Source organism: Crotalus tigris, unplaced genomic scaffold (genome assembly GCF_016545835.1).
Source record: "Crotalus tigris isolate CLP2741 ecotype Arizona unplaced genomic scaffold, ASM1654583v1 scf7180000024426.592134, whole genome shotgun sequence".
Lineage (NCBI taxonomy): Eukaryota > Metazoa > Chordata > Lepidosauria > Squamata > Viperidae > Crotalus > Crotalus tigris.
In genome coordinates this window covers 431,711-444,926 of record NW_024100593.1, presented here as the reverse complement: position 1 = coordinate 444,926, position 13,216 = coordinate 431,711, and the positions used below count along the sequence as shown (strand labels likewise).

Genomic DNA, 13,216 nt, shown 5'->3' with positions numbered 1-13,216 from the left:
GCCTCAGTTTTGAGAAACGGGGCGCCCTGGCCACGACGTAACCTTTTGAGATGCTTTTCACAATGAGTCCCACCTCCGGAGTGATCCAAAAGCATCTGTCCATCGTCATTTGGGGAGGAAAGGCAGAGAGAGAGAAAGGGAGGGAGAAAGAGAAAGAGAGGGAGGGAGGGGGGGAAAGAGAGAGAGAGAGACAAAGGGAGTGAGTGAGGGAGGGAGGGAAAGAAAGGAAGGGAGAGAGGGAGGGAGGGAAAGAGAAAGAGGGAGAGAAAGGGAGGGAGAAAGAGGGAGAGAGAGATGGAGGTAGGGAGGGAAGGGAGGGAGGGAATGAGAGAGGGAGAGAAAGGGAGGGAGAAAGAGAGGGGGAGAGAGAGAGACGGAGGGAGGGAAAGAAAGGAAGGGAGAGAGGAAGGGAGGGAAAGAGAGGGAGAGAGAGGGAGGGAGAGGGGGTGGGAGAGAGGGAGGGAGGGAAAAGAGAGACAGAGAGGGAGGGAAAAGGGAAGGGAAGGAGAGAGGGAGAGAAAGGGAGGGAGGGAAAGGGAGGTAGAAAAAGGGAGGGTGGGAGAGAGGGAGGGAAAGAAAGGAAGGGAGAGAGGGAGGGAGAGAGAAAGAGAAGGGAGAGAGACAGAGGTAGGGAGTGAGAGAGAGAGGGAAAGAAAGGAAGAGAGGGAGGGAGAAAGAGAGAGGGGGAGGGAGAGAGAGATGGAGGTAGGGAGAGAGGGAAAGAAAGGAAGAGAGAGGAGGAGGGAGGGAGAAACAGGGGGAGGAAGAGAGAAAGGGAGGAAGGGAGAGAGGGAGGGGAAAGAGAGGGAGGGAAAGAGAGGGAGAGAAAAAGAGAGACGGAGAGAGAGAGGGAGGGAAAAAAGGGAGGGAAGGAGAAAGGGAGGGAGGGAAAGAGAGAGAAAGGGAGGGAGGGAAAGAGGTAGAAAAAGGGAGGAAGGGAAAGAGAGGAAAGGAGGGAGGGAGGAAGAAAGGGAGTGAGGGAAAGAGAGAGAGAGAGAGAGAGAGAGAGAGAGAGAGAGAGAGAGCGACGTACTCAGCGGGAAGACGGTGGTGCCGTTGGTGAGGCTGTTGAGGGAGACGCCGTAGGGAGGCACGCTCTGGTTCAGGTAGAGCAAAGAGTTCACCGCAAAGATCACAACACCTCCTGGAGTGGGGGGGGGGAGAGAGAAGAGAGGCAGAGGAGACAGGGAGGAAACAACTCACTTCTTACACACCCTAGGCTTAATACGTGTGCTTCCCTTCAAAACTCTGCACCAAAAAAGCTGCTCCCATCGGCAGCCTCCAGCCCTTGTCCAGCCCCCCACATCTGGAGTTTCCAGCCGGGAGGCTCTGTAGCCCCGGCACCTCTGGAGGGGGGGGGGGTGTCTGTTCGAGATGCACGCAGATGCCAACCTCCGGCACTGGCCTTTCCGCCCCTCCACCGCCCCCCCAAGAAGCCGAGAAGGGCCGTCCCGCTCACCGATGGGCTTGGGCACGGCCAGGGCCTGGGTGCAGTCGAAGGGCAGGTTGCTGAGGGACCAGATGACCGGGTGGACCTTCTGCATGATGTTGAGGGAGATGGCCACGATGCTGCAGGTGTCCTGGCGCACGGCCACCCGCCTGCGGGGAAAGAGAGAGAGACAATGAGCTGCTTCCCAGGCAGATTTCCAGGGAAGCCAACGGCCAGCAACTGACCCTTGAACCCATACTGATTTTTTTAATATGAATTAGGATAAAGATTAATGAGTCAACAGAGGGGTGTGTGTGTGTGTGCGGGCGCGTGTTCTTCACAGCCATGACAAGCAGAGATGGTTAAACTGGCCCTTTTATCCAAAGATACATCTAAGCTAGCTTGTATTCTGAAATCGCTTCCAGATTTTGGGCTCACCATGAAGAAGAAATTGACAACTTGACTTTGTTAATCAGATAGGTGTATTGTTACGGAAATCGTTTGTGTATATACTGTTGTGTAAAAGAAAAAGTTGTGTCTGCAACGTTATCTACAATGTGCCTGCAGGGGATAGGACTAGAAGACCTGCAAGGTTCCTTCCAACATTATTATTATTATGGATCATCGCACAGTCAGCCAGATGTTCAGACTGGATTTGGCATTTTGTCTACTATCGAGTCCTTACCCAGGACCTGGGATAGGCAGATGTGGATGTTTGATGGTATTACAGGTATCGTCGCAGGATGGAAGCAGCTCCTAGTAAGGCCGCCTTTTGCAATTGACTAATACCGAATTTGTCAATGCCGATGATGGTGTTCAAGTGGTGCTCTAGTTGTTCTGGGATTGCATCCAAGGCGCCTATGACTATTGGTACTACCCTTGCTTGCTTTTGCCACAGTCTTTTTTTTTCTATTTGTAGGTCTTTGTATTTTGTTATCTTCTCCAGTTCTTTCTTCTTCTTCTTCTCCTTCTTCTTCTTTTTATTATTATTTATTCTGAAGAAAGTTGGAAGTTGGCGTCCTTTTCTGTTCTTTTCTCACAGTTTTCTTTTTTTTTCTCCTTCCCATTTTTCTAATTCTCTCTTACTTTTTAAAAATTTCTTTTAAAAAGAAAAGAAAAAAAAAGTACGCACCCTGGCCAGGTCTGGTTGGGCTCAAAGAGGATGAGCAAGGTGGGCTCGTAGTAGCCGTAGAGAAACTGCATGTCGATGATGTTCAGCAGCTTCTCGTCCAGCTCACGCACATCGATGATGTAGCTGGGCAGGAAACTGGACTTCTGGCTGCAGAGAGAGAGAGACAGAGAGAGAGAAAAAAAAGAGACAGAGAGAAAGGGAGAGAAAGAGACAGACAGAAAGGAGAGAAAGAGAGAGACACAGAGAGAAAGGAGAGAGACAGAGAGAGAGACAGAGAGAAAGGAGAGAAAGCGAGAGACAGAGAGAGAGACAGAGAGAAAGGAGAGACAGAGAGAAGAGAGACAGAAAGAGGCAGAGAGAAAGGAGACAGAGAAAGAGACAGAGAGAGAAAGAGAGACAGAGAGAAAGGAGAGAGAGAAAAAGTGAGAGACAGAGACAAAAAGTGAGAGACAGAGAGACAAAAACAGAGACACACAGAGAAAGAAAGAGAGAGAGAGAGAGAGACAGATAGAAAGGAGAGAAAGAGAGAGACAAAAACAGACACAGAGAGAGAGAGTCAAAAAGAGAGACCGAGAGACAGATAGAAAGGAAAGAGAGAGACAAAAACAAAGACACACACAGAAAGAGAGACAGAGAGAGAGAGAAAGAGTCAAAAAGAGAAAGAGAGACAGATAGGAGAGAAAGAGAGAGACAAAAACAGAGACAAACACAGAGAGACAGAGAGAGAGAGAGAGAGAGAGAGAAAGAGAGAGAGACAGACAAAGAGACCGAGAGAAATACAGAGAAAGAGAGACAGAGAAAAGAGAGCAACAATTAACAGGGGCTTAGAGATACCCTGGGGGAGGACACAAAGTCTCCCCCCCCCCAAGGCAGACCCTAGGGAGCCCCCCAGACTCAGCCTTCAGTGCCCCAAAGCAGCCCCTCTCCAGCCTCAGTGCTCCAGAGGCAGCAGATTCCAACTCCCAAAACCAAATGGAAAAGCAGAATTAAAGGAGGAAGCAAACAGGTGGAGGGGCTCATCTAACAATTCATTTATCTGTTGGATTTATTTATTAAACAAACCCTTAAATAAACAAATACTCTACAATGGCTGGTAGGTGACTAGATGGCCTTAAACTTTGCACACACACCCCCCGCCTGGTGCAAACTACGACTACCTTAATTTCATTTTCTTTCTCTTTTCTGGGGCCATTAATTTCTGGACCGGAGCCATTGCGCCTTCCCACCCCCGCCGAGGGAATTACTCACCTGAGTATTTCTAGCACTATCACAATATTATGATTCCCTCAAGAGGAGTAAACCTCGAGGAGGAGATTCCGTAGGAAAAGGCGCTCCCTTCCGTTCGGTTTGGTTTCCTCCCCATTTGCTGCGGGGGGGAAAACGTCGACTCTCCCGCAGGCCACGTGCCGTGTGCTGCCTGCTGGCCTTACCCTTCGCCCACTACTCCTTCGTGCTCATCCGTCAGGGTGTCCCTGCGGAAGGGCAGCACCACCAGCCGCGTGCCGTAGATCAGCATCACGGCGCAGCGCCCGTCTGGATCCACCCGCACTTTGGGGATGTGGACGTTCTGCACAAAGCCGTCCTGTGAGAAAGGAAGGAAGGAAGCAATGGGTGTACTACTTATTTAGTGTATACTACTTATTTAGTGTACGGCGTACAGGTAATCCTCAGCATACAGCCACAACGGAGCTTAAAAGTTTCTGTTGCGAAGGTTGGTTAAGTGTGATTGCTATTGGCTGCCTTCCTTCCTTCCTTCCTTCCTTCCTTCCTTCCTTCCTTCCTTCCTTCCTTCCTTCCTTCCTTCCTTCCTTCCTCCCTCCCCTCCCAGTGGTTAGAATGCAGTATTGCAGGCTGACTCTGCCAACTGCCAGTTCGATTCTCACCAGCTCAAGGTTTACTCTGCCTTGTATATAAGGTTTATAAGGCTAAGTGTGATTGCTATTTTTTTTCCTTCCTTCCTTCCTTCCTTCCTTCCTTCCTTCCTTCCTTCCTTCCTTCCTTCCTTCCTTCCTTCCTTCCTTCCTCCCTCCCTCCCTCCCTCCCTCCCTCCCTCAAGGTTAGAATGCCGGCTGCCAGCAGTTCGATTCTCACCGGTTCAAGGTTGACGCCGCCTTGTATATAAGGGTTATAAGGCTAAGTGTGATTGCTATTGCCCGCCCTTCCTTCCTTCTTTCCCTCCCTCCCTCCCTCCCTTTCCCAGTGGTTAGAATGCAGTATTGCAGGCTGACTCTGCCAACTGCCAGGAGTTTGATTCTCACCAGCTCAAGGTTTACTCTGCCTTGTATATAAGGTTTATAAGGCTAAGTGTGATTGCTATTTTTTTCCTTCCTTCCTTCCTTCCTTCCTTCCTTCCTTCCTTCCTTCCTTCCTTCCTTCCTTCCTTCCTCCCTCCCTCCCTCGAGGTTAGAATGCCGGCTGCCAGCAGTTCGATTCTCATCGGCTCAAGGTTGATGCCGTCTTGTATATAAGATTTATAAGGCTAAGTGTGATTGCTATTGCCCGCCCTTCCTTCCCTCCCTTTCCCAATGGTTAGAATGCAGTATTGCAGGCTGACTCTGCCAACTGCCAGGAGTTCGATTCTCACCAGCTCAAGGTTTACTCTGCCTTGTATATAAGGTTTATAAGGCTAAGTGTGATTGCTATTTTTTTCCTCCCTTCCTTCCTTCCTTCCTTCCTTCCTTCCTTCCTTCCTTCCTTCCTTCCTTCCCCCCTCCCTCCCCTCCCAGTGGTTAGAATGCAGTATTGCATCCTTAAGTCTTTCTTTCTCTAGACTAGTCCTGCAGACCTTTTTTAAAACTCTCCATCTGATATTAAATGAAGCCTCTTCACATGATATCAAACTGCAAACCTTTGGAGACTTACCTTCAGCTCCGGCTCCTCAAAGTAATGAAGGGAAAGCGTTTTCAGATCGTGAGTGCCAGGATCGTACTCAACCACCGAGAGCTGGGAGACAGGAGACAGGGAGTTAAAAGACCCAGGCCGGAGACCCCCTCGTCTTTCCTCCCATTTCCTTTAATGGAAGAACGGGGCAATAAGACGGAAGGAGCGGTCCCTAAGACTCTGCAAAGTTACGGTATTAGTGAGACTGGGTAGCAGAGAAATTGAATATAATAATAGTATAGTATAGTATAGTATAGTATAGTATAGTATAGTATAGTATAGTATAATATAATATAATATAATATAATAATAATATAATATAATGTAATGTAATATAATGTAATATAATATAAATAAAAATGTAAATAGGTCTTTGGTTATTCAGGTTTTCTCCCATGTAAAATTGGAAGTGTCTTGGCGACGTTTCGACGAAGTCCCATTCGTCATCTTCAGGCTGGTGTTTTCGGCTTCGTGCTTCTAGGAGCATTCTCATTGCTCTTAGAAGCACAAAGCCGAAAACACCAGCCTGAAGATGACGAATGGGACTTCGTCGAAACGTCGCCAAGACACTTCCAATTTTACGCAGGAGAAAACCCGAACAACCAAAGACCTACATACAAACACCTGCGAAAACCTCAGAAAACAAAAATGTAAATGTTCGTTTGTTCAAAATCTTAAATCTCCGAAAGTTCTTCACCGATTACTTTGAAATTTTGACATGTTGCATTCGAATACGTGCGTGTTTTTATATGTTTTACCTGTGACAGGTAAAAACATGCTTTTTTGAAAAACAGGTAAAAACATGCTTTTTTTGAAAAACAGCGCCATCTGTTGGACGTAATCTCTATATCTGCACACACAATGGAACAACAAAAAATATTGTATACCCACAAGCATTGTGAAATTAAACATAGTACAAACGTGCGTTTTCTCTTTTCTTTCTTGAGCCACAGCAATGCGTGGCTGGGTACAGCTAGTATATAATATAAAATAAATAAAAAATAAAATAATAAAATAAAATAAAATAAAATAGAATAAAAATAAAATAAAAATAAAATAAAATAGAAATGAAATGGACACAGAACCACTGATTGGTTCAAAATTGGAAAAGGAGTCCGGCAAGGCTGTATACTGTCGCCCTGCCTATTTAACTTATATGCAGAGCACATCATGAGAAAGGCAGGGCTAGATGAATCAAAAGTTGGAATTAAGATTGCCGGGAGAAATATCAACAACCTAAGATATGCAGATGATACCACTCTAATGGCAGAAAGTGAAGAGGAACTAAAGAGCCTCTTGATGCGGGTGAAGAAGGAGAGTGCAAAAGTTGGCTTGAAACTCAACATTAAGAAAACCAAAATCATGGCATCCGGCCCTCTCAATTCCTGGCAAATAGATGGGGAAGAAATGGAGGTAGTGACAGATTTTATTTTTCTGGGCTCCAAGATCACCTCAGATGAGGACTGCAGCCAAGAAATTAAAAGACGCTTGCTCCTGGGGAGGAAAGCTATGGCAAATCTAGACAGTCTACTAAAAAGCAGAGATATCAACCTGCCAACAAAAGTGCATATAGTCCAGGCCATGGTTTTCCCAGTTGCAATGTATGGCTGTGAAAGTTGGACCATAAGAAAGGCTGAGCGCCAAAGAATGGAGGCCTTTGAACTCTGGTGCTGGAGAAGACTCCTGCGAGTCCCCTGGACTGCAAGGCAATCAAACCGGTCAGTCCTAGAGGAGATCAACCCCGACTGCTCTTTAGAAGGCCAGATCCTGAAGTGGAAACTCAAATACTTTGGCCACCTAATGAGAAGGAAGGACTCACTTGAGAAGGGCCTAATGCTGGGAAAGATGGAGGGCAAGAGAAGAAGGGGACGACAGAGAAGGAGGTGGCTGGATGGAGTCCCTGAAGCAGGAGGCGTGAGCTTCAATGGACTCCAGAAGATGGTAGAGGACAGGAAGGCCTGGAGGAACGTGGTCCAGGGGGTTGCGATGGGTCGGACACGACTTTGCAACTAACAACAACAACAAAAATGGAATGACTCCATGGCCTCTGTGTCATGACTTCTGAGCAACAGCTGCTGCCTCCCTGGGGCTGCGCCCTCCCTCTTCCACAGGCAGAGGCCTCCCAACAGCCTCTTTTTTCCCCTGGCTCACACACACACACACAGACAGAGCCACAACTGACCTTGGCGTCCTTGAAGCTGAGCAGGAGAGCGTCCCTTTTGGCGCCTGCAAGCTGCACGCTGGCCATGGACATGATGTTCCCGAAGAAGGAGAAGGAGGCCACGAGCTCCAGCTTCTCGCGGTGGCCTCTGCCTTCTGTGCGAGGCAAGACGTTAGACACACACACACACACACACACACACAATTTAATATGGTAAACTTTCCCTGGGATAAGATGGGTGGCCGATAAACTGGATAAAAAAAATCTCAAGGCCTACCCTAGCAGAGTATTTTGCCACAAGCCCCCAGCCCTTGGAGCCCCCATCAGCACGAAGCAGGCTTTCGTGAAGACATACTGGATCCAAGGTTCTCACCGGGCCGAAACCTGCCTGTGTCATACAGGTAGTCCTCAACTTACAACAGTTCATTTAGCGACCGTTCAGAGTTACAGCGGCACTGGAAAAAGTGACTTAGGACTGCTTTTCACACTTACGATCGTTGCACGATCCCGCCAGGGTCACCGGACCGACATTCAGCCGCTTGGGTCACATTTATGACGGTTGCGGCGTCCCGGAGGAGGGGAGGTCACGCCACCCCCTTTTGTGACCTTCAGTGGGGAAGCCTTAACAATGGTGCGATTCACTTAACAACTGCAGAGATCCACTTAACAAGGGTGGCGGGGAAGGTCGGTAAAACGGGGCCAAAACTCGGCTAACAATTGCCTCACTCCGGCAATGAAAATTTGAGCTCTCTATTTTGTCATAATTTGAGGACTTCCTGCAGAGGGAAGCTCCAGGCTTAGGCCCGCCTTGACCTCTGGGGCTGCACCCCAAACTTTCCCCTACTCCAGTTTAGCTCCAAGATGGGGGTGCTCAAGGCAGGAGAGGATCCCGGAAGAAGAAGGGTGATGAGGACACTCTCCACCCCTCTAGCCAGCTATCCCGATTGGTCTGCTCTGGTGGACTCTGGCTCCCCAGGGATTCCTGTCCCGAGGATTCTGCCCCCCTCCTCTTAACAGGCGACGCACACAGCTGCACCAGAGACCCCCTGAAGTGCGATAGAGTCTACTTTGAGGGTTCAGCGGTCAGGAAGGGCTGGCGGTTCCCAAAATGGATTGCCCTCCTCGCCACAGTTCCCTGCTGGCTTCAGCAGAAGGCAATTTGGGGAAACAGCTTCGGCAGCAGCCACGTGCCCACAATCTCACAAGCCCCCCGCCCCCAGTTGCTGGCAGGGCGTGCCAAGCATTCCCAAATTCCCAATGTGACTTTGGAAAGAAAGAGCGTCCACCGCCAAACTGTGTGGACGCAAGCTGAGGACAAGGAGAGTTTGGGTACCAACGCTCCTCCAGAACTGCTTCTCCCCCCCCCAGCCCCGTTTCCCAGGACTCTTCCTGCTTCCCCCCCCCCCAGCCCTGTTTCCCAGGACTCTTCCTGCTTCCCCCCCCAGCCCCGTTTCCCAGGACTCTTCCTGCTTCCCCCCCCAGCCCCATTTCCCAGGACTCTTTCTGCTTCCCCCCAGCCCCATTTCCCAGGACTCTTCCTGCTCCCCACTCACCTGTGTTCCTGTCACTTTTTGTGGTGCTCTGGAAGAGAAGAGGAGCGTCGTCAGTGCAAAAGACTCACAACCACAGCCACACCGTCCTCCTGGCTCCCCTCCCCTCCCCATCACAGCCCAGTCCAGCCTGCACCTCACTGGGATATTAACAGGTTAGGAGGAAAGCTGGAAATCTCACGGTACGGTCCTCCCTTACTAACTATCGGTTTGGTAACCGTTCCGACTTACAACGGTGCTGAAAAAAAGATGATTTATAACTGGCCCTTGAATCTGCGGCTGTTGCCGTCTTCCCCACAGTCCTATGATCGTGCGCGTGGCAACCGACACACGGTTAGGACGGCGTCCTGGGGGGATCCACGGGATCGCCATCTGCAGTCATTCCAGCCGGCTTCCACCAAGCAAAGTCATTGGGGAAGCCAGCGGGAAATGGCAAGCCCTGTAACATCGTGCTTCAAGATCCCCAGCAACTTGTTTAACGCCCGCAACGGGAACTGATGTCGTAAGCTGGGGCAGCCAAGCGATGTCCCACACTTAGCAACCGCCCTGCTTAGCGACAGAATTGCCAGTCCCAATTGCGGCCACTACAGCTGGTTCTCGATTTACAGCCACAGTCAAACCCAAAATTTCTGTGGCTAAGCGAGGCGAGGGTGAATTTTGCCCCCGCGTTATGACTTTTCTTGCTGCGGATGTTAAGCGAATCACTGCAGCTGTTAAGCTAGTCACCCGGTCGTTAAGCGAATCTGGCTTCCCCATTGACTTTGCTTGTCAGAAGGCTACCAAAGAGGATTACGCCACCCCGGGAGATTGCGACCGTCATAAATGTGAATCACTTGCCAACATCCAGATTTTGAACAATGTGACCGTGGGGATGCTAGAACGGTCACAAGTGTGAAAAACGGTCGTACGTCCGGGGTTTGGTGTTTTTTTTTTTGCTTTTTTTGTTATTTTATTTTTTAGAGGGTGTTTTTCTATGCGTGTAAGCCGCCTTGAGTCACCACATGCGCATAGGCGACAATACAAATTTTCTAAATAAACTAAATAAATGTCCCTTTTTTCAGCACTGCTGTTAAATTCGGACAGTCACTAAACAAACCGTTGTAAGTTGGGGAGTTACCTGTGAGGATTACCTGCAGAGACCAAGGTTCTATAAGGCACACAAGCGTCCTAGTGCAGGGGCAGGCAACCTTGGCTCTTTTATGACTGGTGGACTTCAACTCCCAGAATTCCTGAGCCAGCATGGGGGAACTACGGCCCCTTCATGACTCGTGGACTTCAACTCCCAGAATTCCTGAGCCAGCCATGCTGAGGTGAAAGGGAGAAGTTTCCAAGCTGAGCCATGCTGGCTCAGGAATTCTGGGAGTTGAAGTCCACCAGTCATGAAGGGGCCATAGTTCCCCCATACTGGCTCAGGAATTCTGGGAGTTGAAGTCCACGAGTCATAAAAGAGCCCAGGTTCCCTACCCCTGGTCTAGGGCTTCCCTACCTCAGTTGTACCCCAATGCTCAACCCAACACCCAGCTTCCCTCTTTCTGAGGTCTACACAATACCATTCTCCCTGAGAGGCATTCACACGTTGGCGACAACCAGAGGCAATGAATCTTCCTTGATTCCTCCATCAACGAGTTGACCCCTAGAAGCAGGAACTTTGTTAGTACCTCAGAGTCATGGTTGAGCCTGTACACATACAGCTGTGAGGTTCCCGCCACCACCAAGTTGCGCTCGGAGTTGGAGAAGAAGTTGCAGTACATGGAGAACTCCAAGCCGGTGGGCGGGTGGGCTTGCTTGTATACAGCGTACATCTTGGCCCCCTCCCTAAGGAAAACAACAACAACAACAACAGGAGAGGAAGCTATCAAGGAACGGGGTCTCCATGGATCTGGAAGGTCTCCTTTGGGGGAATCTTGGTGACAGCGACGCTTGTTCTGATGACTACCCAGCTGGACTACTGCAATTTCCTCTGCATGGGGCTGCCTTTAAGGCCCCTTGGATCCTGCACTCAAGTGCAAAATATCTATCAAGATTCTCCGTCATCCGGGTCACGTTTGTCCCAAAGGTGCTTTTTCCAAAAGGCAGCTGGACTTTTATTACACTGTTACATTATTGTCTTGTGGATGCTTTGTTTTTCTGAGCTACAGGATTCTACACTTCTCTGTTCCCCTTCCCTCCCTTATTTGTCCTACTATTTGCTTTTGCATTTTTGTATATGATAAATTAATAAAAACTGTAACATTAAAAATAGATATAATGATATAGGTGGATAGATGATACACAAATGATACAATATAGATAATAGATAGATAGGTGATAGATAATCTATTTATCATCTATCAATCTATATTATCTATCATCTGTCTATCCACTTATCTTTATCATTATATCTATCTATCCATCTATCAGCTATTATTATCTATCTATATCATGTATTATCTATGTATCATTTATCATCTATCCACCTATTTTTATCTATCATTATCTATATCTAGATAGATAGATAGACAGATATAATGATAGATAGGTGGATAGATGATAGATAGAGATGATAGATTGATAGAGATGATATAGAGAGATGATAGATGATATAGTAGATAGATAGATATAATGATAAAAATAGTTGGATATATGATAGATGATATTGATAGATGATAGATGTTAGATAGATGATAGAGATGATAGATTGATAGAGATGATATAGAGAGATGATAGATTACAGATATGATAGATAGAAAGAAAGAAATACAGTGTTACATTATTGTCTTGTGGATGCTTTGTTTTTCTGAGTTACAGGATTGTGGCAGTGGTTAAAAACACGTAAATAAATAATCCAGCGTTCCAGGACAAGATCCTGAAATTATTCGAAAGATGAAAAGAAAGAAAAAAGTGACCACGGGGCTTTCCCTAAACAAGCATCTTCAGGCTGGGTTCACACGTGCTTAGCTAGGGTACTGAACTGACCCCATTTGGAGAGTTCACAGGGGGCCCTAAATCAAAATAACCGCAGGTTTTGAGGGGCACAAGACGAGAATCCCCCTCCCCAAGCTTGGGATGTTCACGTGTTCACGCATTCGCACGAGCCATAACTGAGCTGGGCACAGGAGGCGTTCCCCTTTGGGCTCAGCACGATGGGTCTTGGGGTTGGAGGAGGGAACCCCGCAGGGGGCGGGAAGAGGGGAGCGTTCCCACGTGCTAATCGCGGGTATTTAAACCCGGGTTCACCCATGAATTGCCACCCGGGTCGACCCAAGCGGCGGGCTGGGTTCCTTCAGGACTCCCCAAGCGCCCTTCTTGTGGCGGAACCCCCGCGAGGGCGCCCCAGAGCATGTACAGAGTGCCTTTTTGGACACCCAGCGCCAAGCCCCGGAGAAAGACGTCTCCGAGCGGGGAAAGGAGACGGAAAGGAGGCAGCTCGGGCACGAAGGGACCCCCCCCCCGAACCCCCTCCCCAAAAAAACCCACCCGGCCCAGCGATTACCTCCGAGCCCCTCACCGGCGGGAGTAGCGGGAAAGCACTCCGGGCGGAAACCGCGCCCGCCGGAACCTTCGGAGCCAGGAAGAGGCATCGAGTCGGGAGGCTAGAGCGGAGCGAGGGATGGGGCGTGGCCATGAGCCGGAGGGGAGAAAAGGCGGCAGGACCTGAAAAGGGCGGAGATGAGGCGCCCGCGGGATGCCTCGGTTCCCTCTGTCTGATTGGATGACAGGAAAGGAAGGCCGTCCAATGGCGAGGGCCGATTGCCGCGGTGTGGGACTTTAACTCCCAGAGGCCCTTGCCGCGCGCATGTGCAGTGGCGCAGAAGTGGAGCCGGCTTTAGAACAAGGCAATCCAAACGTGGCCGCTGGAAGACTTGTGGACTTCAACTCCCAGAATTCCCCAGCCAGCATGCGCTGGCTGGGGAATTCTGGGAGTTGAAGTCCACAAGTCTTCCAGCGGCCAAGTTTGGAGAGGGACCCCTGCTTGGGAATGAAGGCAGGAAGGCGCCAGGCTGGGAAGCGGGTTCGAGTCTCCTGTATGAAAAGCAGCACTGTGGCTGGAGCAGCTCCGTCCCTGGAGTTAGTTCGACCCTGAG

The 13,216-nt window shown here is 49.3% G+C and overlaps 1 protein-coding gene across 3 annotated transcripts in view; it reads right to left on the bottom strand.

Annotated features, from left to right (window-relative positions):
• The window catches only part of CPSF1 (cleavage and polyadenylation specific factor 1), a 52,348-nt gene extending 39,589 nt beyond the window's left edge, over positions 1-12,759 (bottom strand). For 2 of the 3 annotated variants that reach the window (XM_039330171.1, XM_039330172.1), the window contains exons 1-9: positions 12,625-12,759; positions 10,811-10,967; positions 9,156-9,183; positions 7,624-7,757; positions 5,424-5,504; positions 3,992-4,143; positions 2,562-2,708; positions 1,460-1,599; positions 1,034-1,144 (exon numbers count right to left, since the gene is read on the bottom strand). In XM_039330171.1, the coding sequence (XP_039186105.1) occupies positions 1,034-1,144; positions 1,460-1,599; positions 2,562-2,708; positions 3,992-4,143; positions 5,424-5,504; positions 7,624-7,757; positions 9,156-9,183; positions 10,811-10,954 (937 nt within the window). In that variant the 5' untranslated portion in view covers positions 10,955-10,967; positions 12,625-12,759. The remainder of the gene's footprint in view (positions 1-1,033; positions 1,145-1,459; positions 1,600-2,561; positions 2,709-3,991; positions 4,144-5,423; positions 5,505-7,623; positions 7,758-9,155; positions 9,184-10,810; positions 10,968-12,624) is intronic. The other variant, XM_039330173.1, reaches the window with a different exon arrangement.
• Positions 12,760-13,216: the final 457 nt, after the last annotated feature.